The sequence below is a fragment of the Schistocerca cancellata genome, chromosome 1, assembly GCF_023864275.1.
Source record: "Schistocerca cancellata isolate TAMUIC-IGC-003103 chromosome 1, iqSchCanc2.1, whole genome shotgun sequence".
NCBI classification, from domain to species: Eukaryota; Metazoa; Arthropoda; class Insecta; order Orthoptera; family Acrididae; genus Schistocerca; species Schistocerca cancellata.
Window position 1 is genome coordinate 1,279,146,659 of NC_064626.1, and position 27,158 is coordinate 1,279,173,816.

A 27,158-nucleotide genomic window follows, 5' to 3' on the forward strand; every position below is an offset into this window, starting at 1 on the left:
CATTTTTCAGAACTTCCGCTTGCTTTGCACTCGATTCTAAGCCGCAGGCGTTTTTTTGGATTACAAAAACCGGAGAAAAAGTGCGGCTTAGATTCGAGTAAATACGGTAGTTATAGCTTTTTTTATAATGTTGACAAAATAACACCTTGTAATAGTGAACCTTGTGAGCAGTGCTCTGCAGATGGGTGAACTGAAGCTGGTGCAGTGCTGACTTGCACTACTCTTACCTAGTTAAAGTTAATTCAGATATTGTATACTGTGGAATGTGGTTTAGACCTCATTTAGTGCAGTAACAAGATTTTAGATATTTCATGACTTGTCACAGGGAGAACCAGCTATGCCAAAACAGGATTGGCTCCTGCCTGTGTACACAAAATGCAGAGTTGTCAGTAATAAAGACCTGGATCAGCAGTAGATATGTCACATTACTGTCAGGTTTTTTGGTACATCTTTTGGCACCACAGTTGTCAGTGCTGTAAACAAAATCGATATCTGCCATGGTAATAGTTGGGTACTTGATAAATATCGCTTGTAAATGATATTGGAACATACCAGAAGTCAGGCACACAGGCAAAAGCATTGAAACAAACAGTTTTTGTGGAGATCTGAAACACAAAGCATGTGCTTGCAAGTTGTTACTGCAGAATCTCTTGCACAGTTGTAGTTTGTGGAGATTTCATGTAGATTTCTTAAAAAATGGATGGGAAAAATAAACTGAACTCATTATTCGGGCTTTTAAATCTAATTTTGGTAGTTAATTTTCCAGCTCGCGTGTTGGAAGGTAGTAGAACATTGATTGATAACATTTTTGTAGACAGTATGTAGGCTGCAACAATCAATGTGTACCCATTTGTGAATGGGTAATCTGATCGTGATGCACAATTAATGGAAATAGACAATATGGCACATTACAGTCCTGAGGCAGGTTCATACATAGCTGGGTGTCTTATTAATCGGAACAGGATACAATGTTTTAAAAGTAAGTATGGGATGAGGTATAAATATAAAGAAATTACAACATCAAATTCTATATGGTCTATAGTAAATTTGAGTCAATAATAAGTAAACTATGAAGAAGTAAGGGAATTAAAATTTGGTGTAAGAGAAAGAAAGAACTTTATATAAAGGTTAGAAGAAGTCAAAGATCCAACGTTAATTCTGGACTACAAAAAATATTGTAGTACTTACTTAAAGTCATTAAAATGTCCAGAAGTGTGCAAAAGTTCACAGAAATTAGTAATGCAAAGAATAAAATTAAAACTACATGTGAAACAAGAAACATGACAATGAGTCTCGCTAATGGTGCGCACTAATTGTATGTTGTTCACACTGCACAAAAAGGCCGAAACAGCTCACATCAATGACAGCAGAGGTTTTACAGACTGTACAGTCAATAAGAAGACATCTGTGACGTGCAAGTTTGCTGATAATGTATTTGGACTCACCCCTAAGCTTTTCAAGAGAACTTGAATATTATCATACATAGTGAAATACAAAAACTCGGCATACAGCTGAAAGGAAATGCACCTGTCCTGACAGCAGCTTTCCCAGTGAATAAGGTGGAATTTTGCCGTTTGTGAGTGTATCAATACACGACACCCCATCTTCATGTGTTCGTATTTATTTTCACGCCGTTCTTTTAACTTGGCATCTTGGTTCCTTGCAATTTATCATAACAACTCATATCCCAAAATAAAACTTTTCAAGATCACACGGTTGCACAGAAACCAATGTGAAGCATGGCGACTTTGTTATATGCGAGTGCAGCGGACGAATTTCATATATGAAGTCTTCACGGGTTGTCAGCCGAGTAGCATCATCGTCTCATAGCATCGTTTCGATGGAATGCATCTGCATCATCTTCAGGTGAAGTGTCGGGATATTGTCGGTCGCTGGCTGATATCTCTGCTGGACCACTCTCTGCTTCCTGCCACCGGCCATTCACGCGCCCGCGGAATCGCCCGATGCACCTGGAGTGGCTGGTGGTTGGGGGGGACACGTGTGCGGGATTTGTGTCCTGGCGTCCGTCTCTGTCTGCTCGACACCATGTGGAAAACTCTGCTGAGTTTGTGAAGGTACTACAGGGTATGCGGCTGGAAAATGAAGACCTACTAGTCAGCTTCAATGTGACATCCTTATTCACACGAGTACCAATGGAAGACCCCCTGACTTTCCTCAAAGAACACGTTGAGGAGGATATCATCAAGCTCTTTTGCCATGTGCTAACCACCATGTATTTCAAATGTGGTGGGAAGTTCTATGAACAGATGGGTGGTGTAGCTATGGGCTCCTCCCTAGCACCAGGCATAGCCGACCTATACATAGAGCACTTCAAAAAGCTAGCACTGGACACTGCTAAACACAAGCCAAAAGCCTTCTACAGGTACGTTGATGATACTTCTGTAGTTTGGCCACTTGACAGTGACAAACGGCTAGAGTACCATCAACACCTTAGTGGTATACATGGAAATACCAGATTTACCAAAGAGAGAGAAGAGAACAGAAGCTTGCCCTTTGTGGATATCCTGATCACAAGAAACATAGATGGCATGCTGGGACACACAGTGTACAGAAAGAAAACACACACAGACCTCTATTTTAATGCCAACATTTGCCGCCACCCTGTGCAACGCCATTCTGTACTCAACACTTTAGTGCACAGGGCCAGGTCCATATGGTGACTTTGTCTAAATTCAGTTCGCTGAACACACAAAGTTTGCCATCAGCCATTAGAAAGCTGAAAAGTTATACTTAATAAATGTATTTACAGTGGTCTGTTGATTTAAAAAAAATATTCAACAGCAGATTAATCTGAGCTCTGAGTTTGAGTTTCTAAAACAAGATTGTTTGTATCTGAATTTATGATGATGAAGATGATAATGATGTTGGTTATGATGATGTTTGGTTTGAGGGGGTGCTCAACTGTGAGGTTATCAACGCTCTACAAATTCCCAACCTTTGCTCAGTCCAATCTCGCCGCTTTCATGAATGATGACGAAATGGTGAGGACAGTACAAACACCCAGTCGTCCCGAGGCAGGTATAAAATCCGTGACCCCGATCTGGATTTATGTCACTGATATTGAGTCTTAAGGTATTTTGCAGGTTTTTGTTTGTTAACCATGTGCATGTGTTGCATTTATTTGTTTTCATAAGAGAAAAAAAAGTTGTTCATACTTAAATGTGCTTCCAAAAAGACAAATTTTCCTTCTTGCACATGATCTAATTTGCGGATGTTTCTCTTCGGTCAAGTAAGTTCTGTGAAATTTGACCAGGTCCACTTCTTCATATTTTGATTTTAAAGATAAATATTCTGAAGTTCAATAAGTTCCATGTGAAAGTTTTCTGGGGCCTTTTCTACATCACATGTTGGGTTAGCAAACATGCTGTCTGCATGCCTGAAATAAGAAAACCTTGTTGTAAAAAGCATTAATAATGATTTCAGTTCATCAGCATAAGTAATATAATCAACATTTTCAGTAGTTGACACTGTAGGAAAATACTAACAGTTTCCAGCTTTCATCTACATTTCCCACAAGTGTAACTTCGTCTTAAAGCTTTCAGATGCCTATATAATTTGTGAATTAACTGCCCTTGTTTCTGGAGTTTGTAGCTTAAGTTATTTAAATAGCTGTGATGTCAACCGGAAATGCTAAATCACAAATCCATTTATTTCAGCCAATGGTTTTCTGTTGATAGCCATAAAAACTGCTTGTCGAAGATCATAAATCACTTCAGCATTTAGCCCTTACTCAGTAATCTCACTTTGCTAAGGTAAGCCAAATCTTCATGTTCGGAACACAGGTCATCCAAATACTGTTTGAATTGGCGGTGATTTAGTGCGTCGGATTTAATGAAATCGATGCCTGTGGTAACCACGTCCATGACATGCTGCTGACAAAGGCCTTAATGGCTGAAAGCTATGATTGTGTGAATCTTTTAATTGTGCCTATTGAGGCTCAGCATCTCTGCTATATGGTGAATAGCAACTTTCCTTCTCTCGTATTGTTACATTCCATCGCGGATTTTCTATTGTTTGATTTTTGCCTGACAGCTTTTCTTCGATCCTAACCCTGTGCTGTCTTTCTTTGTAACTACTTTCTTTTGTGTCGCTATATCAATGTCCATCCTTCTTTCTTTTTCTTTCCTGTGTTTCTCTTGTTGCCTTATGAACCGCACTGCGCATACTACTTATCAGCCAAACTGTATCAACGGACTTGGCCGCGTGCAACAGACGGCGTCAAGAACACGCTGATTGTTGGTGCAGCATCTTATGTCCCACATTACTCCTGCCAATATAATTAAGCCTATACCTTCCAACTGATCACTCTCCCTGTGTCAGTTCCCGTATTTTTGCGTGTTATCTCCCGCACTTTTCCAGTGCCACACAATCTTACATCTCTTAACTACGAACCCCTCCCCACACCCCACACTTTCTCCGTTCTATCCCTGTTTGCACCCACTAAATTCACCTCATCCAGTCACATCTGCTGTGCCCCTTCTCTATGCTTATCCACACTCAAACCTGCCACCCACAGTAATATATTTATTAATGATTAGTTATTCTCTACTTTGACCTTTGTGACTTCTCGCCAATTTTAGTGCGTTTTCACATTCCACTATTGTAGTCTTCCTCAGACTTCATCTCTTTTCCCCTCCTGTGTATCCATTTCGTACTTTTCACACGTATTTGGGTATATTTTTGCGTAATTTTTCGAACGTAATTCTACTTTCTTACGTATTTTTTCGCATTTTTGCACCACCATGGATCCTTGTTCCTTCCATCTGCGTCAATACAGAAAAGTTTCCTTATCCCTAGCCAGATCCCAGCCCCACATACTGTTCCTGCGTTGTTGCTTGGCTCATGAAATCCCTCCTAATGGCCCTAACCATCAAATTACCCATCTCTGGTTGCCACCCCTCTTTCCACAATGACCTCCACCTGTTCAGATTCCACCAATCCTTAGCCCTCACCAACATAGTCCTGCAAAACCATATCAACCAAGCCCAATCCTCCTTGCTGTACCTTCTCTCCATCCTCAGAATTCTCCTGCTATGTAATCCCAGATTCCTGGAACCCATAACACACATAGAAACTCTTGCCGTGCAGGAACTTGAGCAACATACACAATGCCACCTCAAAAAGCTCTCCATCCTCTTCACTTCCTATTCCCACCTAGGAGTACCACTGTCACCACTTCTACAACAACCTCCAAACCTCCCCCATGCCCCCTCATAGCTGACAAACCTTGTCTCACAGACCTACTACACTTACCCCACCCTCCAAAAATCCCTCCCACCACCACACAGAAGTCAAATCCTAAACAGACCTGCAACACAGTTATGAACCTTTCCTCCAGAAGCCAGGTCCCACAGAAATATCAGTTCTTTCCAAAGACCTCACCTTTTGCCCCACTCCCAAATTCAACCATGCAGGACTAGTTAAAGACCTTCTCTCCTTCTCCCGGTCCCTACAGTGAAAACACTTTTGTGCCACCAACCCAACCAATCAGACTCAACCAAAGACCAACATTGACCCTTGCCTAACTCAGTTCACGCCTCCATCCAACCTTGATCAACACCCACTGCCGTTAAACCAACCCCTGTTAACTTTCCAGAATTTCTTATCCTCGAACCTTGCCTCACCATCATTCCCCAAATCCCTCAACATGCATACTAACATTACATCCGCAGAAAGAACCACAATCCACCATCTAAACACTGATCCCGATCTTATAATCCTATCTGCAGACAAAGGCTCCACCACCATAGTTTTGAACCGCAAGGATTACGTGGCAGAAGGATTCCCATCAGCTGTCAGATACTTCCACCTACAAACCATGCCACAGTAATCCCATTCCAGCAATCCAGCAGGATCTCCAGTCACTACTCAAAATCTTAGGCCCATCCCAGAACCTTTCCCCGAGTCCATCTCTCTACTTACCCCTACCACTCCCCACACTCCCACCTTCTACATGCCTCCTAAAGTCCATAAAACCAACCACCTAGGATGCCCCATTGTGACCGGTTACTGTGGCCCCACTGAGAGAATCTCTGCTCTCATAGACCAACATGTTCAACCTAGTACCCAGAACCTATCCTCCTATATAAAAGATACCAACCATTTCCTCGACTGACTCTCCACAATTCCTCTCCCTTTACCACACGGTGCCCTGCTTATCACTATTGATGCCTCCTCCCTGTACACTAACATTCCTAATGCCCATGGCCTTACTGCTATTGAACACTACCTTTCCAGATGCCCTATGGGTTCCAAACCAACAACCTCCTTCCTAGTCTCCATGACCAACTATATCCTCACCCACAATTGCTTCTCCTTTGAAGGCATTACCTGCAAACTAATCTGCGGTACGGCTATGGACACCCGCATGGCACCATCCTATGCTAACCTATTCATGGGCCATCTAGAGGAATCCTTCCTAAAAACCCAGAATCCTAAATCCCTCACCTGGTTCAGATTCATTGATGGCATCTTTGCTATCTGGATTGAAGGTGAGGACACCTTATTCACATTCCTCCAGATCCTCAACTACTTCTCCCCCATTTGTTTCACCTGGTCCTAGTCACCCCAAGAAGCCAGCTTCCTAGATGTTTACCTCCGCCTCAGAGATCGCTACATCAGTACCTCCGTCCATATCAAACCTACTAACCACGAGCAATACCTCCACTTCGACAGCTGCCACCCGTTTCATACCAAGAAGTCCCTTCTGTACAGCCTAGCCGTCCGTGGTCATCACATCTACAGGGCCGAGCAGTCCCTGTCTAAATATACCGAGGGTCTCACTGAAGCCTTCACTGACCGATATTATCCTCCCATCCTTGTACAAAAACAAATCTCCCGTGCTTTATTTTTCCAGTCTCCCACCACCTCCCAAAGTCCCACAGTCCGGCCACAGAGGAGCATTTCCCTCGTAACTCAGTACCATCCGGGACTGGAGCAACTGAATTACATTCTCCGCCAGGGGTTTCGATTTCCTCTCGTCGTACCCTGAAATGAGAAATGTCCTACCCACTATCCTTCCCACCCCTCCTACCGTGGTATTCCGCCATCCACTGAACCTACACAACATACTCGTCCATCCTTACACAACCCCTGCTCCCAATCCCTGACCTCATGGCTCATACCCCTGTAATAGACCTAGATGCAAGATCTGTCCCATACATCATCCTACCTCCACCTACTCCAGTCCGGTCACTAACATTACCTATCACATCCAAGGCAGGGCTACCTGTGAAACCAGTCAACCAATCTACAAACTAATGTGTTGCATTCTATGTAGGCATGACAACCAACAAGCTGTCTGTCCCCATGAACGGCCACCAACAAACTGTGGCCAAAAAACTAGTGGACCACCCTGTAGCTGAACATGCTGCCAAACATGATACCCCTCATCTCAATGACTGCTTCACAGCCTGTGCCATATGGATCCTTCCCACAAACACCAGCTTTTCTGAATTGCGCAGGTGGGAACTTTCCCTGCAATACATCCTACGTTCACATAACCCTCCTGGCCTCAACCTACGTTAGTCACTGTCCTCACCCATCCAGACCCCTCCCTGTTCCCAGTCCAGCACTACACAGCCGTCATTTCACCACCGCACCCTGTCTTTTAATTTATTTTCTTTTATTTTTATTTCTCTCCTCTCCGCTACTTACTCCCTCCCCCCTCTGCACCTTCTCTCCTACCCTCCATCTGAACTGCAACACGTCACTGTCCGCCACTCCCACCATACTATCCCTCCCCCTCCCTGCCCCAGCCTCCTCCTTACCCCCACCCAGACGCCACTCCCATCATGCACTGGTGCAGCTGATCGCAGTGTAGTTTCAGCTCGCCAAGACTGTGGATGTGTGTGCAAGTTGTGCTTGCACGAGTGTGTGTGTGCGCATGTGTGTATGTGTGTGTACTGCCGACAAAGACCTTAATGGCCGAAAGCTATGATTGCGTGAATATTTATTTTTATACATTGTGAAGAAAGTAATCCTCAGTCCAATTCTCCTGGAATTGATGACATTCAGCATCTACTTTACTCTTCTTAACGCTAGACATTTTGTGAATAAACTCTATGAACAGATACACGAAAGTAGGAAACAACTAGCACAGAACTTCACATGCAAAGAGCCAACAGAGAACCAGTTTTTACAGCATCACTTGCTGCCGTTATTGAAGTCGGCACGTTTCCCAGGCAGTCTGCAGTTTTAATGGCATTGCTGCATACTACAAGCGTTTGGGCTCTATCAATGTGTAGCACAGACGTAGGCCATAAATAATATGCACTTTTGACTTCTGTGCTGCAGCAGTGGTGGGAGGCAGCTCTGTACCGCACTACATATGTGAGATGCTAATGAGGTATCAGCCACTTCCACAGCGACAGCTGACACAGCAACAGCCAGTCACTAAGGCCAGTTCTTGCCTGTGTGGTGTTCCTTCAGGGTGTATACGACCCGGGACAACCGGGAATTCCGGGAAAAACCCGGGAATTTTTTCATCCGGGAGAAAACCGGGAAAAACCCGGGCATTTTTCGGAATTCCGGGAATTTTTCATTGTTTTAGCTTTCAGTTACATTTTTGTAGTTTTGACTGCAGAATTGATTCTCTAGCAAAGAATGTTATTGTATCCTGCTACTAGAGAATGATACTGCAGCAATAAAATATAAACGAGAGGGAAAAAAATAAAACTGTAGTGGCAAAGGAAATGTGCATTTTACGACAACAAAACACCGTGCACACACAATCGTCTACAGATAGCAAAAATATGTTAAAGGCCGTAGGGCGCAGACTGTAATTCTTCGTAACAATAAACTGCTTGCTATGAGCATGACGTCACAACTGTTCACATTAGGTTCGTTTGACCAGTTGCCAGCGGTCTGTTGCGCATGCGCATTTGACTCGCGTATAAGCAGTACCTTCTCTCGCTTCCCGCTTCTTGAAGTCTGGCTGTTAGCTGCATCGGTAGTAGCAGCAAGCAGCCAGATGCAAACGATAAAAATTTTTCTCGCGCGCCCTAGCTGCCAGATTCGCGCTTGCACAGAGTTGTAGTGGGGAGGGGGTTAGTCTCCACGTGACCCGTGTTTACGTTAAGTGATTTCGCTGCTTCTCTTCGTGTACAGCTCCCACGTCAAATGAAAACAAAACGGATTTCTGTGGCCGGGAGCTATCAAGTGAATTAAAATGCATTCACATAATTACAGAGGGCAAAAATATATTATTAATTTCAGTTTCTGATTTTATTTTCTTTCCAAGTTAGTAGCAGTCAAGCATTAATCGCCTTGCAAAAGAATGAAGTTATTTTTGCAAGCTTGCTAAAGAAATTCCGCTGAGGCAATCATTTTATTTGAAACGAAGTGTTTCATTTAACAATTTTGGGTACTTCCAACTGTTCGGTGAATTTCAAGTGCACGTTATCATCTTCTGCCATGTATGGCATTATGCCATAATAAAGAACCAAACATGAGATCGTAGAGTACTGGTACTCCAAGAAAATTTACATCCCAAAAACCACACTGAAAAGCTTAATATCAGATGGGACCTACTTCATTGTGAATCTGGAAAAAAACAATGTGCACTTCAAGCCGAATTATGCATTTTAGTATGATTCACGAAATTTTGATGCCTTTTGGAGTATCCTCTGATGCCCTGTTTCTTTTATGGTGTAGTGTAAGCTCTCTTAGTGCTTTATACACACGAACATGCGGGCTTCCTACACCACTGCAGTTGCACACGCACAATAATTCGTTTTTGGCGCTCTCTGGCAACTGGTAAATCGAACCTATAACTAACAGTATTGCGAACGGTGGTTAGAGAAGCGTTACTTTCAAAGTAAATTTCTTTTTACGCAAGATGAATTATGTTACGTGTGTGAAAGTGGGATGGATATCTAAATCACAGAGCGTTCGAAACTGAACAGTTTAAGGACCAGCCACTTCAAGAATTTCGAGCCGAGGCATTTATGTCACAATTTTAAATTTACTGGCACATTTGTGTGATGTATCTTAAAGTACATCACACCAAAAAAAGACCAATATTACACGTGAAAGCTTAGCTTTTCTTGTAGATATATGGTACTGTGTACATTAATGTAAACCGTTAACTTTTCCTCTTGTGTGTTCGCGCTATGTAACCAGTAATCTTGCTAGTGGCTGACTATAACACGAGTCCTATGCTCTGAATAGCTGCTGTCATCGGCTGGCGAGATCTCGTGGCTTGAGATATGACTCGCTCACAAAAGGACATCACAACCTCGGTTGCAACGCTCCGGAAACTAACAAGCTGTGTTTGGTGCAATTCGAATTTATACTTTCGTAATACGAAAATATGCAGCGTATATGTTGCTGCAAATCAAAGGTCTTTCCAAAACTTCTCTGCTCCGGCTTTTCTTTTTTTTTCCGGGAAGTTCTACGCGATTATATAAAACGTTAACCATTCAAAGGATTGATAAGTTTTACAGTTCCGAGGGAACTTTTTCTGTGCTAAGTGATAGTAGGTCGCCCGGGAAAAAGCATATTTTTTAAACGAGATATCCGGGAGAAATCCGGGAATAATCCGGGAATTTTTTTTCCTTGTCCCTGTATACACCCTGTCCTTGCTTTGTAAAAACTGGCCATCCACCACAGCCTGAGGCATGTCACCAGGCTGTGTTCTGTCTAGCCAAGTCTTCAAATAAGACTTTCACTGGTCTGCATCATGAGCTGCAAACCTGTGCGGAGCATTAGCAGGAATACCCGAAAATGTATCCCGGGCGTAGTACAGTGTGAATGTCTTGTCATCTAATACAGTGTGAACGTCTTGTCATCTCCTGTGGATATTGTCTGTGGGCCGGATTGAAATCAATTGCGGGCGGATCCGTCCTGCGGGCCACTGGTTGCATACCCATGGTGTAGAACCTAGTACATTTGTAAGTAAATGTAAGTATTATGGAATTGATGCCTTTAGACGTGACGGGTTTGGACTATACATGACAGACAGAATGCAGAAAACTGTGCTAAATAATTCAAACAATGTTGGAAGGATAGAAAATTTTCATGATGGGGGATAAAGCGAGTTACACAGGGTTTAATTTTGGGCCCACTCTTATTCCTTATACAGGGTGTCCCCGTTAAATGTATAACAATATAAAATTTAATAATTTGAGAAATAATTAAGATATTTATTGAAGGTGTGTTTCTACAAGTACGATATCTCAAAAAAAATTTTTACTCTCTTAATACAACTCGATAAGTGCACCATTAATGGTGTGGCAGACAGCTAATCTCTATTCTATTTCTTTCCTAATGTTTTGCAGCGTGGCAGGCGTAATGTTTGCATTAGATGCACAAATGCGAAGGTGCAGGTTTTGAAGGTCACAAACTGGAGTCTGGTACACTTGATTCTTGATAAACCAAAGACTTCCTCATTTTGCATCCTTTTTTGCCAGAATTTTCTTTGTGATGCCTTTAGTTGTGACCTGCTCTCAGGATTTATTTTTTGTTAAAGCTGTTGTTTGTATACCTGTAGGCACAACCTGTTAAAGATGACATCATGTACTGTCAAATGAGGTAATTGTAACTGCCTGTATGTCTGTTGGGCTGACTTACAATGCCTCTGCTGGAAGGACGTATTAATTCAACAGTAGCCTCTGAAACTTAGGTGCATGGTGTGTTGGCCCAACATCAAAAGCAAACTCACTGTTTCCCAAAGCCAATCTTCCCATTTCTTGATTGTTACATAATTGCTAACATCCTCAGTTGCAGTTTGTACGCTAAAAATGACATTGTACCATTGTAACAGACTTAATCTCCATGAGATAAAGCACTTAGAACACCTTCTGCTGTAGAGTTCACTTCGCTACTGACGTTTGTTTACATGAGCAAAGCCATTATGTGCATGCACTTACAAATGCAAACACAGAAAAAATTTTGAGTTACCATACTTGTAGAACCAAATCACCAATAAATATCTCAATTATGTCTGAAGTTATTACATTTTATGTTGTTATGTGTTTAATTCAGACACCCTGTATACGTGAATGATCTTCCATTTAACATTAAACAGGCATAAATGGTACTGTTGCAGGTGATACTACACTTAGGATAAATTCCATCAGAAAGATGATTAATTATGTTTTTCAGAGAATTATTAAATGGTTCTCTGAAAATGGACACTCCTTAAATTTCGAGAAGACATATTGTATTCAATTCTATACAAGAAATAGTCATACCCACTATTGATGTAACAAATGAATAATCACCAGTAAGTAGGGTAGAATGCTCCCAATTTTTGGATGATGTATTGAGGAAAACTTTCATTGGAAGAAGCATTTTACTGAGCTTCTCAAACAGTTAGTTCAGCTACTTTTGCTATTTGTATATTTGCTAGTCTTGGAAACAAACCAAGCAACCTCGTGATACATTTTGCACATTTCCATTCTGTAATGTGTTATGAAATCTTTTTCTGGGCTAATTTGCCACTTAGAAAGGAAGTATGAATTGCACAAAGCAAGCGGTAAGAATATTATTTGATATCCACCCACGGTCATCATATAGGTACCTCTTCAAGGAGTTAGGCATTTTAACTGCACCATCACAATACCAATATCGGATAGTTAAGTTAATCATAAATAATCCATCATAATTTGAGAAGAATAGTGGTGTCCATACCTACAACACTAGAGCAAAAAATGATCAGGTTGTATACGCCAACAAGAGAAAGAAAATTCTCTTGTTTTTCTTGGATTTCCCAGTTAAAAATACACTTTTTCTCAGGTGAAAATACGCTTTTTCCTGTTAAGTGACAGTGTACTTCCCGTTGGAGCTGTAAAACGTATCAGTTATTTGAGTAGTGAAGGTTTTATACTCCAGCATAGAACTTCCTGCACTTTTAAGAAATGAAACCCAGTAAAAAATAACCATTTTGTAGTAGGATCTTTGATGTACAGCAACATTACACTGCATATGTCGTACTACGAAAGTATAAACACAAATTATACCAAATGTAGCAAGGTAACTTCTGGAGCACTGAAATCTAGATTAGGACATGCTTTCGTCAGCCAGTGACAGCAGATATTCAGACCATAGGACATGTGATGTAAACAGCCAGTAGTAACATTGTTGTTAAGTAGCATGAACACACAATTAAGAAAAGTTAATGGTTTAAATTAATATGCAGTCATACAGCTACAAGGAAAGCTAAGCTTTTTCGCATATAATATTGCTCGTCAAAAAGTTTTTGTTGGTTTTTTCGAGGGTGTGGTTAGGCAAGGTCCTAAGAGCACAGATTAAATTGCAACATCTGAATATTTCTGATGTGCACGATTATAAATTTCAATACTGTGCACTGAACTTCTTGTAGGCTACCTGGCTGAATTTCTGTCAAACACTTACTTCTCCATGGAAAAGCCAATTACGTGTGAAACTGCTCAAGAACTCAGTTTACACTTTTCTTTGAAGGACAATTATACTTTTTGCCATTGTTATTGTGTAACATTGCAGGGTTTCACTAGAATGTATGTGCTGCATGTAGCCAGAACAGTGAACATGGTTTGCAGTAACAGCACTAACAGATTTTTACTGTGTTCTGTACGTTGTTGGTAACTGCACTGCACTGCAGTGAAGATGAACAAAATGTTTATAGCTCTTGAGATAATGCATTTTAGAGCCAATGTGTACTGGACATTTTTGTCTTTTTTTTAGTCCATACTACCATCCCTCAAAATATGCAATACTTTTTTAATGCCCCATATGCTGTATTCTTTTACAACAATTAGGTGCAATCTGATAAAATTGATAAAAACATCTTCAAGTTGAACTCACAAACACAGCATGTGTTAATCTCATAGTTGTAATTGCCAAAACGAGGAAAAATAGTGTACTAAGAGAAATTTTCAAGTTTACTAAATCAGCAAACAAGAGACTACTTTAAAATCCCGAACAGAAGGCGTGGAAAGGTGCTATTGTACCTTTATAAACTGTAAAGTGAGTTCTGGGCCTGACATGAAATTATCCTCTAATAATATCCAGTAAAGATGACATTAAAGACTGATAATTAATTTGTTCTTTAAACAATTTTTCATATATAAATATTAATTTTATTTTGGCTGAAGATAGGGTGCAGACAGGGTCCTAAGTTCAGTGCTTTTGGCCCGGTGTGATTCTGATCTGATAAGATTTGATTTCAATCATGTCAGTGATTCATATTCAGTGATAACTAAACATAGGAAGCCTGTGTGAAGTCTACTGCTTGATACAGAGAAACTGAATAGCTCTTCCATGTGTTAAAGAGAGGTGTGACAGTTTGTATCAATAATTTCAAATTGGAAAAAAATGTGGCTATTATTGTGTTTACAAAATTGGAAGTGAGTCATTAATAGAGTTAACTGCTTCTATCTTCCAGTAAGCAGCTCATTGCTGGTAGTCAATTTTTGAATATGTAATATCTGTATTTTGGTTTTGTTATTAGTTTATTGAGACTGCTCAAATTGGGCAAGGCCAAAACCGTTTCTTAAATTATTTTCGTAAAATATATTAGATGTCTCATAGAATTCCTTTTTTTTCCCCCCCAGATGGTCTGGTTCCGAGAGAATTGGTATGAAGAAGTCCTCAGGCAGCTACGTCTCGGGCTAGCAAAGTGCCTTGCTATCGCTTTTGAAAACAGTGCTAATGTGGAAGAAGCAACTATTACGCCACATACACTGAATTTCATTAAGAAACTTGTTTCCACATTTGGTATTGGAATTGGTAAGCTCTGCATATTGTTTATTATTTATTTGTTATGTTTGGTACACCAGGCAGAGATAACCAATATCAATCCTCTTTTATTGATTATGTTTCAATGGTTGTAACAGCCAAGTAACTACCTAATGTGTGAATGATGGATGTATGGAAAGCAAATGTAAGTCTTAAGTCTGGAAATAGTGGAAGTTTAATTTTAAATCTTGTACATAATTTGACTGTTCGTACCAGAGGATCATTGAAATGAATAATTTACTTTAATTTTTTACACTATTTGGTTGTAATAGTCAAGCAACTATCCACTGTGTGAATGATGGATTTAATGAAAGCAAATGTAAGTATTAAACCTGTAAATATTAGAAGTTTAATTTTAATTCATGTACATAATTTTACTGTTTATTTTTGTAATGTGTTTATTTGACATGTTCCACACCCAGGAGGATCCTCTCTATGTGGGTCTATGGAATGAATAATTAATCTAATCTAATCAAGGAACTCAGGATAGATGTCACTGGAAAACAATGTAAATCTAAAATACCTTATTTGTAGAAATATTTTGTCAAAAAACCTACAAAGATTTTCAGGGGAAAATGTCTAGAGCTAAAGTGAATGGAATACCCATTCACTGCATAAAACATGCAGACAATATTGCATTAATAACTGAAAGTGGAAAACATGGGCAGAAATACATTAAAAAATTTCAGCAATTTCCAAAATGTAAGAACATAAAATTAATAGTTGCAACAAAATTATTATGGGCAAAAATGAGGACACTTGACATTAAAAATTTAAAAAAGTTCGTAAAGTTTGTTATTTAAGCACCATAATTAATGAAAATAGTAGAGGCAGGGTAGAAATATTTTCAATAAAAGAAGACAACATTAGTTAAAAATTCTTTTGGTAAAGAAAAGAAAAATGAAATTTTTCAAGATGTTGAGAATATTCCTGTGTGGCTGTGAAAGCTGAACACTGTCTAAGACGGGCTAGAGGCATTTGGAAGGGGTGAAAATGCGAGCTGAGAGGAGGCCAACGGGGACCAGCTAAACAGTAAGGAAATCCAATGTAGAAGTTGTGAAAGAGATCAATGCGCAAAGAAATCTCATACAAAGTATTATGTAAAGGAAAAATGAAATTGATTTACACACACACACACACACACACACACACACACACACACAGTTTTAATATCAGACTTATTGGCAGGAAAAATTATCAGGATCCTTGGGGCATAACAGACTGTAATCAGCTTTGAGGTAACAAATGCCACATGGATGTTCCACTTGATTACTTTGGCTCCAACAGTCAAAGAATTCAGTTTCCTTCATATTCACTACAGGTTATACATCATGAAAGTTTGATGTTGGACATTTGTATTTTTTGCATGGTGAGAATTTAGTTCTACTGTTTTATTTTTATTTACAATTAGCTGGTTTAAGTGGCACTAGTCACAGAGTTTGTCATAGTGTTTATTTTTTCTAGAAGATTCTTTTTTCAATTAAATTTTTAAAACCAAAATGTCACTTAATCAGTAAATAATATTATCAGGACCAGAACATGGATGAAAATTATGTATTATTTTTTAATTACTTTTAGCAAGAACAGAAATAATATGTTTCAAGATTAGTACGTTCTTCCTCAGGAATTTGTAGCTACATAGATCACTAATAAATGGTTAATAGAACAAAAGGGGATGTAAATGGAGATGACAAAGTGTAATTTCTGTTTTAAAAAAAATTGTGCTCGCAAGCAATGACAAGGTAAATCCAGAGCTTATATAGCATTTTTAAAAAAGTTATTTCTTGTTTCTGTTCATGCCTCATTATGTTGAATCCATTTGGTTCTTTCATTTCTCCTTGTAGCTTGTATGCTTTCAGGCTGTTGTCTTTGTCTTACGCAGTGTGAACTGTTCTTTCTTCACTCTTACTGAAAATTTTTCCTGTGAATCTACACTAGTAGACACTTGAATGCGAAATATCTTTAGAATTGTTGGAAGGGGGGAGGCTTTCTGTTGGCCTTGTGAATGGAATAACTCAATGTGGCATTTACACTATTGCTTGCATGAGCTAGGCAGTCTACCTCTATTTATTGTTTGGGACCCACATTTAGAGAAGATACAGTATTGACACTTAACATTATCAGTTGATATTCAGTTTGCCTGATTCAGCAGATTACATCTGTATTTTGTACACAAATATATCAGTTACTTGCCCATGCTCTGATATTTGTTTAACTGTAAACTGTGCATTTCTGAACTCGTAACACGTACACAGAGATATTAAAGAAACAGCTTTCAAATAGCAGTGTTTGTTTCCAGATTCGAGGTAATCTGGACTTCAACTGCATTTTTCCAATTCACCTAAGAAGCCAAAAATCAGCTTATTGTGTGATTTTATTCTTAAAATATAGTCAGGTGAATAAAAACAACTGATTCTCACTAACCAACTTTTTTTTACAGTTCAGAGGAATAATCAGTTTTATTGCTTCACATCCCTCGCTCATCTTCTTCTATCTCGTGGTCACGTTCTCACTTCCCAAGTGTGGGGTCCCGGGTTCAATTCCCGGCGGAGTCTGGGATTTTCACCTGCCTCGAGATGACTGGGTGTTTGTGTTGTCCTCATAATTTCATCATCATTCATGAAAGTGACTAGATTGGACTGAGCAAAGGTTGGGAATTTGTGAGAGTGCTGATAACTGCGCAGTTGAGCGCCCCACAAACCAATCATCGTCATGATGATCTTCTTCTTCTTCTTCTTCTTCTTCTTCTTCTTCTTTTGTTTTGGAAACTACAACACTGTGTTTCAATCTCTGAAGATTGATATTCTATCTTGGTAGACCCAGGCTGGGAATATTAGCTTCCTCCAGAATGAAGGCCACAGTATTTTTCTTTGTGTGAGTAATAACATAGTGAAATAATTGTTTTGCTGTTTCTTGTAGACATCTACATCTACGTTGTTACTGTGCAATTCACACTTACGTGCCTGGTAGAGGGATCCATTTCCATACTACTTCTCTACGATTCCAATCTAGAATGGCGTGTGGGAAAAAAGAAGACCTAAATCTTTCTGTTCGAGCTCTGATTTCTGTTATTTTATTATGATGATCATTTCTCCCTACGTAGGTGGTTGTCAACAAAATATTTTCACATTCATAAATAGATCTTGCCGCAAAGAAAACCGCCTTTGTTTCAGTGACTGCCAGCCCAACTCGCGTATCATATCAGTGACACTCTCACTCCTATTGCGCGGTAACACAAAACGAGCTGCCCTTCTTTGCACTTTTTCCTCCGTCAATCCTACCTGGTAATGATCCCATACTATGCAGCAATACTCCAGCAGAGGATGGACAAGTGTAATGTAGGCTGTCTCTTTAGTGGGTTTGTCGCATCTTCCAAGAGTTCTGCCAACAAAGTGTAGTCTTTGTTTCGCCTTCCCCACAATATTATCCATGTGATCTTTCCAATTTAAGTTGCTCGTAATTGTAATTCCTAGGTATTTAGCCGAATTGACAGCCTGTAGATTTGTGCGATTTATCGTATACCCAAAATTTATCAGATTTCTTTTTGTACCCATGTGGATCACAGTGTCATTTGCAAGCAATCTAAGGGGGCTGCTCAGATTATCACCTAGATCATTTATATAAATCAGGAACAGCAGAGGGCTTATGACCTTGCGGAACGCCAGGTATCACTTTTGTTCTGCTCAATGATTTACTGTCTTATCACTACGAACTGTGACCTCTCTGAGAGGAAATCACGAATCCAGTCACACAACTGAGACGATACTCCATGTGCATGTAATTTGATTAATAGTCACTTGTGAGGAATGATCTTCTGGAAATCTAGGAATATGGAATCGATCTGAGATCCCTTGTCAACAGCACTCATTACTTCATGGGAATAAAGAGCTAGCTGTGTTGCACAGTTTCCACCAGGATGATCGTACAGCAGGGGCTTAGGAAACCAAATATTATGCGAAATTCTAAAACATAAGGAATTACTGTTTTCAACACAAACTGTGTTTTAAATGGATACCTCCTATTATTTCGTATGCAATCAATAGCATGAAAAATCATGGCATTGGTTGCATCAAAATATGTCAATTACATCCCGAGAAATTGCGAAGCGAAGTTGACGCTTGAAATAAATGAAGCACACAGCTTGAGACTCAAGCGTGCACCTCACACCGCCTGTGTCAGGGGCTCACACAATGGGAAGGTATGCACAATCCACAAAAATAAATAACACGTCCAACACAAGTTACGTTTTTCAAATTGTAAATGTATGTTTATTCTAGTGAAATAACAACTAGAGCTACAGTTAGAGATAACAAACTTGAATTCACTTCGCTAAACACATTTACTAGTGCTCTGTCACCCACAGAAACTGTATTGTTGTGCATTACATCCACCATAGAAAATACACCCACATCTTGTCCAATGATACTGTGTCACGTCAACATATGTTCGAAGTGCCCTCCGTTTGCATCAATACATGTTTGCAGATGGACAACAAGAAAGTGTATTGTAGAGTTTCTACAGATATTGCCGCACACTCCGCAGTAATATGATGTTGCATATCCTCTACTGTCGTTGGGGATTCTTGGTACACTCTGTCTCTCACTGCACCCCAGTGAAGGGATGTTGCATATCCTTTACTGTCGTTGTGGGTTCTTGGTACACTCTGTCTCTCACGGTACCCCAGAGAAGGAAGTCTAATGGCATCAAGTCGGGGGACTATACTTGCCATTACACTCTCCGCGGCATCCGCCTATTAGGAAATGTTGCATCTAGAACGTCTCTGGCAACTTCTGCATTGCGTGTGGGACATGCGTTATGTTGGAACCACATTGATAGACGAGTTTCCAATCCTAGATCCTCCAAGAGGAGCCCAAGTGTGTGTTGAAGAAATTATGCATATCGCTGTCCATTTGATGTTCCACGGTAAAAATAGGGACTTACAATACAGTTAGCAATGATACCGCACCAAACATGACACTCCACTGTTGTTCGTGAGCAACTTGGCGAATCCAGTGGGGATTTTGCACGGACCAGTAGTGCATGTTCCGCAGATTCACATTACCATGATTTGTAAATGAAGCCTTGTCCGTAAACAACGTATTGCTTAGGAATACTGAATTACCTTGCAGCTGCTGAAGTGCAAAACGACAGAATGTAATGTGGGATCCAAAGTCATTCCTATACAGTTCTTGGTGCAGTGAGATATGGAACGGATAAAACCAATGCCGATGCAAGACTCTGCACACACTACTGTGGCTTATTCCTACGCCTCATGCAATTTCTCGTACACCCACCTGTGGATTGTGCGCTGCAGCAGCCAGAACAGCAATTTCGTTTCCATTGCCAGTCGCTGACGTTGTACGTCAACGTTTTGTGGGAGCCCAGCTTCCTGTTTCCGTGAGTGTCTTGCAGATGTTGCCAATGGTTCGACGTGAAGCCACTGATGATCTGGGTAACGTTCAGAATACAGTATCACAGCTGTGGTTGCATTTCTGTGACATTCACTGTAAATTAAAATAATATCTAATTTTTCTTCATTACTGAAGGCCGGCATATCGACTGGATGACGGCAAATGTAACAAGCCACAAGAAAACAGGTTTTAATGTGGCAACATATGTGAATTACGCTACAGTATTAGAGCAATTCAGCAGACCAGATTAAGAGACAGTTGTACACTGAAGGTAGAGCATGCTGTGGTGATATTGGTATGTTTAAGGCAAGATACAGCCGCCAGTGCAGGCAGCCCCTGCTCTGAGCACAATACTACATGTGATGCATAACATTGGAAACTGTGATGCCATTGCTATCCTTTACAAGCCACATATTTCAAAACGTATGAGGTTTAGAAACGTGAAACAAAGTGTTACCACTAATTGTACCTCTAGTTGTCATTTCGCAACAATAAATATTATGCGCAGGACATCCATCATTCTGATACCACATTATAAGAGGAGGACCGGATCAGGTAAGGTACAGCTCAAGAAGGGGCTAAACTATCCCCCTTTAGGAGTGCCATCAATGAAATATGGGCCAATGATGTGTTGTCATACAATACCACACCGTACATTAACACTCCACTGACATAGTACATCAACCACATCACGATTACCGGCAGCGTGAGGTGCACGCTTGAGTCTCAGGACGTGCGCTAGCTTTGCGCTTCATTTATTTCAAGCGTCAACTTCGCTTCGCAGTTTCTCGGAGTGTAACTGAGTTTTTTCATGCTACTGATTGCATAGGAAATAATAGGGGGTGTCCTTTTAAAAATACACAAGTTTGTGTTGAAAATAGTATTTGTTTACGTTTTAAAGTTTCACATAGTATTTGGTTTCCTAAGACCCTACCATATGTTCATGCTGGTGAAAACCGGTTTTGAATATCTATTGTTGTTCCAGAGGTATTTCAGGTGGCAGAGTTAGGTGAGAGACCCTGTATATGTACGTGCACACACACACACACACACACACACACACACACACACACACACACACACACAAGAATAATATTTTGAACCAGGTGACAGCAACAATGAACAAGTGGACCGTCTTGTGATCACTGGCTGTTGTGAAAGTTGCATTGCTCGTGCATTCATCACGAAACAGAAATAAGACAATTCATAAATAAATATTATGCTTAATAAAGCAACACACAAATAAAATTTATAATATGCCCATTAAGTCACTTTAATACATTAATTTCAAGTCTTCCCACCTTTAACTGCATAGTTAGGTAGTTCAGATGTGTAAAAGCTCCAATATCGTGTCGCACTACAAATCGACAGTGTACGTATCAGTCATATTCTTTATCCCCATTCACTTCTATTTTGCACTGTACAATTTTCAGACTTGAAGGCAGAGCGGCAGTCAAACTCTGCTTCATCGTCATCGTTCGTGAGCACAGCCTCGGAGAGCTTGGCCAGCCGCGCACGGGCAACGGCCCAGGACCCGGTTTTCCAGATGATGAAGGTGCAGTTCACAACTGACTTTGACTTCAGCCAGCCAGACTCCATGAAGCTGCAGAACCTCATCCAGAAGCTGCGCAAGTGGATCACTATTCTCGAAGCTAAAGTGAAAACCTTACCCAAGTGAGTTACTGAATTCCTCCTCTTTTACTGCACGCATTTCTATACCTATATGTCTTGACCGATTCTGAAACTTCCTGGCAGATTGAAACTGTGTGCCGGACCGAGGCTCGAATTCGAGACCTTTGCCTTTCGCGGGCAAGTGCTCTACCAACTGAGCTATCCAAGCACGACTCGTGCCCCGTCCTCACAGCCTTACTTCTGCCAGTACCTCTGCAAAGTTCGCAGGAGAGCTTCTGTAAAGTTTGTAAGGTAGGAGGCGAGGTACTGGCAGAAGTAAGGTTGTGAGGACAGGGCGTGAGTCGTGCTTGGATAGCTCAGTTGGTAGAGCACTTGTCTGCGAAAGGCAAAGGTCCCGAGTTCGAGTCTCGGACCGGCACACAGTTTTAATCTGCCAGGAAGTTTCATATCAGCGCACACTCCGCTGCAGAGTGAATATCTCATTCTTGACCGATTCTGATTATAATAACGCATTGATACTGCGGTCATAGAGTACTACTTCGTTTGTTTTATGAAGAACATAATTTTACATTTATGTTCATTTAATACAAGTTGCCAGTCTTCGCACCACTTTGAAATCCTATCCAGATCTGATTGAATATTGGGGCACCACTTTTTAGACAGTGTAGATAATTTCTTCATCTGTCGGCTCAGTAATTTGACATGAACACTATCTAATATTGCCCTGGTTCGGGAAATATTGTTCATCCAGGACGATGCAAAGAGCGGTCTGAGTTGTAATTGGGGGGGGGGGGGGGGGGGGGGGTGTTACCGTTTAGTGATTTTGCTGTTTCCTCTTTGTTTATTATGTCCCCCTTTCTGACAGTCAAGCATTAATCGCCTTGCAGAACAATGAAGTTATTTTTGTCAGTTTACTAAAGGAATTTGGCTTGTATTAATCTTTTCGGCTAAGGCAGTCAATTTATTCAAAACGAAATGTTTAATCCTGCGCTATTGTCTAGTTTCAACTGTTTGCTGCATTTTGAGTGCGTGTTTTTATCTTCTAGCAATAAAGAACCAAACATGAGATAATACAGTAATGATACTCTAAGAAAATTTACATCGGAATCTAAACATATGAATGTGCACTTCAAGCCAAATTTTAGTATGGTTCATGAAATTATGATGCTCTTGGAGTATCCTCTAAGGACTTACTTCTTTCATGACATAATGTAAGATCTTTCAATGTTTTGTGTAAAACATACGGGCTCCCTGCGTCATCGTAGCTGCGCAAGCAGGGTGACGTCTGCTACCTGGCACACTCTGGCAACTGCTGAAACGAACCTACTAAATAGGATGCAGGAAAATATTGCGAATGGTTGTTTGAAGAGCTTAATTTCCAAGTATTTTTTCCTTTTACACAAGATGAACTATGTGCGAGAATGTATGGTGAATTTCTTAAGTCACAGAGTGCTTGACTCTCATTTAAAAATCAATTCTTTCAGGACTACCATTTAGAATAATTTGGAGCCCAGAAGGCATAAAGGTAAAACATTTATGTCGTTAAAAATTTGGCACATTTGTGTAATGTATCTTAAAGTGTAAGACGCGCAAAAAAAGATCAACATTATATATGAAAGCTTAGCTTCTCTTGCAGCTTATTAATCTTAGAGACCAATATTATATGTGAAACTTTTCTTTTCTTGTAGCAACACTATGTATATTAATTTAAAGCACTATCTTTTTCTGTTTGTGTTCACACTACTTGACAGTGATGTTGCTATTGTGTTCACACTACTTGACAGTGTCCTAAGCTTTGAATATCGTCTGTCATAGGCTGGCGAGATCACGTAACATGAGCTATGACTGGCTTACAAAAGTGCATCGCCATCTCTATTTCAATGCTTCAGGAAGTAACGTGCAGTGTTTGGTGGTATTCGAATTTATACTTTCGTAAATAAAATATGCAGTGTACATATTGCTGCACATCATTTTTTGGAAATGTGTTTTTCCCCTGAGTTTCGTTTTCTAACCTGCTGGGAAATTATATTCTGGTGTATAAAACCTTAACCACTCAAAGGATTAATAAGTTTTTACAGTTCCGAGGAAAAGTATATTGTCACTTAACACGGAAAAAGTGTGTTTTCATCCTGGAGAACGTGTATTTTTAACCAGGAAATCCTGGAAAAATCCGGGAATTTTTTTTCCTCATGCGCGTATACACCCTGTACATGCAGCATCCTTCATAGTTGAGCCACACTTTTTGAAAATTCTCCCAATAAACCATAATCAACAATTCGCCTTCTTTATGACAATCATCACATGCTTGTTCCATTTCATATCAGTTTGCAACATTATGCCTGGATATTTAAACAATGTGACTGTGTGAAGCAAGGCACAACTAACGCTGTATTCAAACATTACAGATTTGTTTTTCCTTCTCATCTGCATTAATTATGTTTTTCTGCAATTTATCTAATTCTACTCATATTGTACAGTCACTTGATGACAGCAGCTTACTGTACACTACATCATCATCATCATCAGCAGCAGCAGCAGCAGCAGCAGCAAACAAATGCAGATTGTTACCCACACTGTCTGCCATATCATTTATGTATATGGAAAATAATAGTGGTCCTACCCCATTTCCCTGGAGCACTCCTGACAATACCAAAGTCTCTGATAAAAACTCACTGTTGAGGAGTGTATGGTGTGTCGTATTACTTAGAAGTCTTTGAGCCACTCACATATCTGGGAACTTGTTACATATGCTCGTTCCTTTATTACAGTCTGAAATAGGAAACCACATAAAAAGTTTTTCAGAAATCTAAGAATGTGGAATCTGCCTGTTGCTCTTCTTTCATGGTTCATGGGATATTATGTGAGAACAAGGCAAGCTGAGCTCTGCACGAGTGATGGTTTCTGAATACTTGCTGATTTGTGGACAGATGTGTTTCCTTCTCAAGGAAATTTATTATATTCAAACTGAGAATATGTTCAATAAGTCAGCAGCAAACAGATGTTAAGGATATTGGTCTGTAATTTTGCGTGTCCGTAGAACACTCTTTGTGAAACCAAATTGTTTTCAGCTCTTTCAGTTGTTTCACTACAGAAGGGATGCTTATTACTATGTCATCCATATGGGACACTGTGTGATGGCCAAATGCTGATATGTTTGTATGATTCACCTGCGTGAACAATGTCTTAAATGTGAAATTTAAAACTTCGCCTCTTGTTTTGCTATCTTCTACTGCCACACCAGACTAGTCAGTGGGTGAATGGATGGAAACCTTAGACCTGCTTAGTGATTTTCCATAGGACCAGAACTTTCTCGGATTCTTGACCAGATCTTTTGCTAAGATATGATGGTGGTAGTTGTATGCTTCACAGACAGATCATTTCATAGATGCACAAATCTCTACTAACCTTTGCCTGTTGTCATTTGTGTGCTCTCTGTTGAACTCAAAGAGTTCAGCAGCCCTTGCTTCCTCAGCATTATCCGAATTTCATTGTTAAACCATTGTGGATATTTTCCATCCTTAATCCACTTTTTAGTCAACATGCTTCTTTAGAGCACAATTTACAGTTGTTTAAACTTTTTCCGTAATTCCTCTGTATCCATCATACTGGAACTAAATGAAGTCAGTTCATCACCTAAGTCACATGCGAACAATGCTTATCTGCTCTTCCTAGTAGAAACACTCTGTTAGCCTTCTTGATTGATTGATTTAATTTCCGTAACTGTAGTCACTACAATGACATCTTGATCATTAAACCTTGTGTCTATACTGATGCTGTTGATGAGGTCCAGCATGTTTGTAGCTGCAAGGTGTAAAATATTCCCATTGCATGTGAGCTGCTGAACTAGCTGCTAAAGACAATTTTTGGAAAACACATTCAAAAGTAATTCACTAAACTGTCTATATGTACCCCCTGCAATGAACCTGTAGACATCCGAGTCTAAACTTAGTAGGTTAAAGCCACTTCCAGCTAGTATTGTGTGATTGGGTATTTACCCAATGCTGACCACAGAATTTCTTGGATTGACTGTAGAACTGTCACAGTGGAATAAAGTGGTCGGTATAAAAACCAACTATTGAAGTGCTGAAGAGTGCACCATTACATGACCAATCTCAACCACTGGTAGCTGGCTACGTCTTTCATTTCAGTCTTTGTTTTATTCTTCTTGTTCCAGAGAAAAGGTGTTTCAGAAACAAAATACAACAAAGCGATCTGCCAGCTTGTGTACTGATGCTGACCTATGGGTCTGGCTATTGCACATTTCTCCTTTAGGAAAAGGTGTTCCAGAAACAGAAACATTCCAGGGGAAAACTTGCCAGCTCCCAACCATAATGGCTTCCCAGTTTCTTTATCAGAATACAACTCTTCTCAATACAATTAATTGCTGCTTCCTCGGGAAGAACCCAATATGAAATAAAATGAAATAAAATGTTCACACAGTCACAACATACTTTTACAATCGTTCTGCAAGATCTCTCTCCCTTCTTTACGTTGAAATAATTATTAATAAAATTATTTCAGATATTGACAACATACTTCAGAAATGTGAGCTGTTCCATCATACATGCCCCACATTTTCTTGAAATGTCGTGTAACAATAGCTTCAAGAACGTGTCTGTGTACCTTCACATGCAACGTAGCTGTGTTACGTGTGTAGACTACATTTCGCATTTACATTGTCATCATTACTGAACGTACCACTTACAAATCCTTTTTAAATTTTTGCATCATGATTTTCGCAAAATCTCTATACATTAGAAATTCACCTAATTATAACATATTAAACTTATCAACTATAATATTATTTAGAAAGAACTGAGAATTTTTCATTCTATTTAGAAAGAAAACCTCATTCTTGATAAGGATAACATTCCATTGAATGTATTTGAGTCTTTTTCGTAGATAAATTAAACACCTTTAACATAAAAATGACCACTTACACTTAAATATTATTTACTACTTAATGCAAAAATGTTAGTAAAACAATATTTTAATTCAGTATAGCTTTTTTTTCATTGTTGTATAAAAAAATCCATGAATAATATCATATTTCAGTATGTCCATTTTCTTTTCATACTTCACATATTCAGCTCTTACTGTCAGCAACTCTGTCTCATATTTTGTAGTACGTTTTAGATAAGTAACAGCTTCTGAAACTTACATAATTATGTTTGTGTACACTAAACACAATTTTTACGTGCATAATAAACATTCTTATTGGTTCATGAAATATTACTAATGATTTTGCTCAACATGGACATTATACTCCACACTCAGACATATTTTTATATTTATTACTGATTACCAATATTGTTCATTCTTGTTTTATACATTTTTATGTCACATATGTTTCTAACATCTAACCCTTTTCCTCAC

General features: G+C 39.7%; 1 protein-coding gene across 1 annotated transcript in view; it reads left to right on the forward strand.

The window, feature by feature from the left end:
• LOC126146787 (transformation/transcription domain-associated protein) overlaps window positions 1-27,158 on the forward strand; it is a 508,296-nt gene that overhangs the window by 439,970 nt on the left and 41,168 nt on the right. Inside the window, exons 59-60 of the mRNA XM_049915647.1 lie at window positions 14,556-14,730; window positions 21,584-21,824. Coding sequence (XP_049771604.1) covers window positions 14,556-14,730; window positions 21,584-21,824 — 416 coding nt within the window. The remainder of the gene's footprint in view (window positions 1-14,555; window positions 14,731-21,583; window positions 21,825-27,158) is intronic.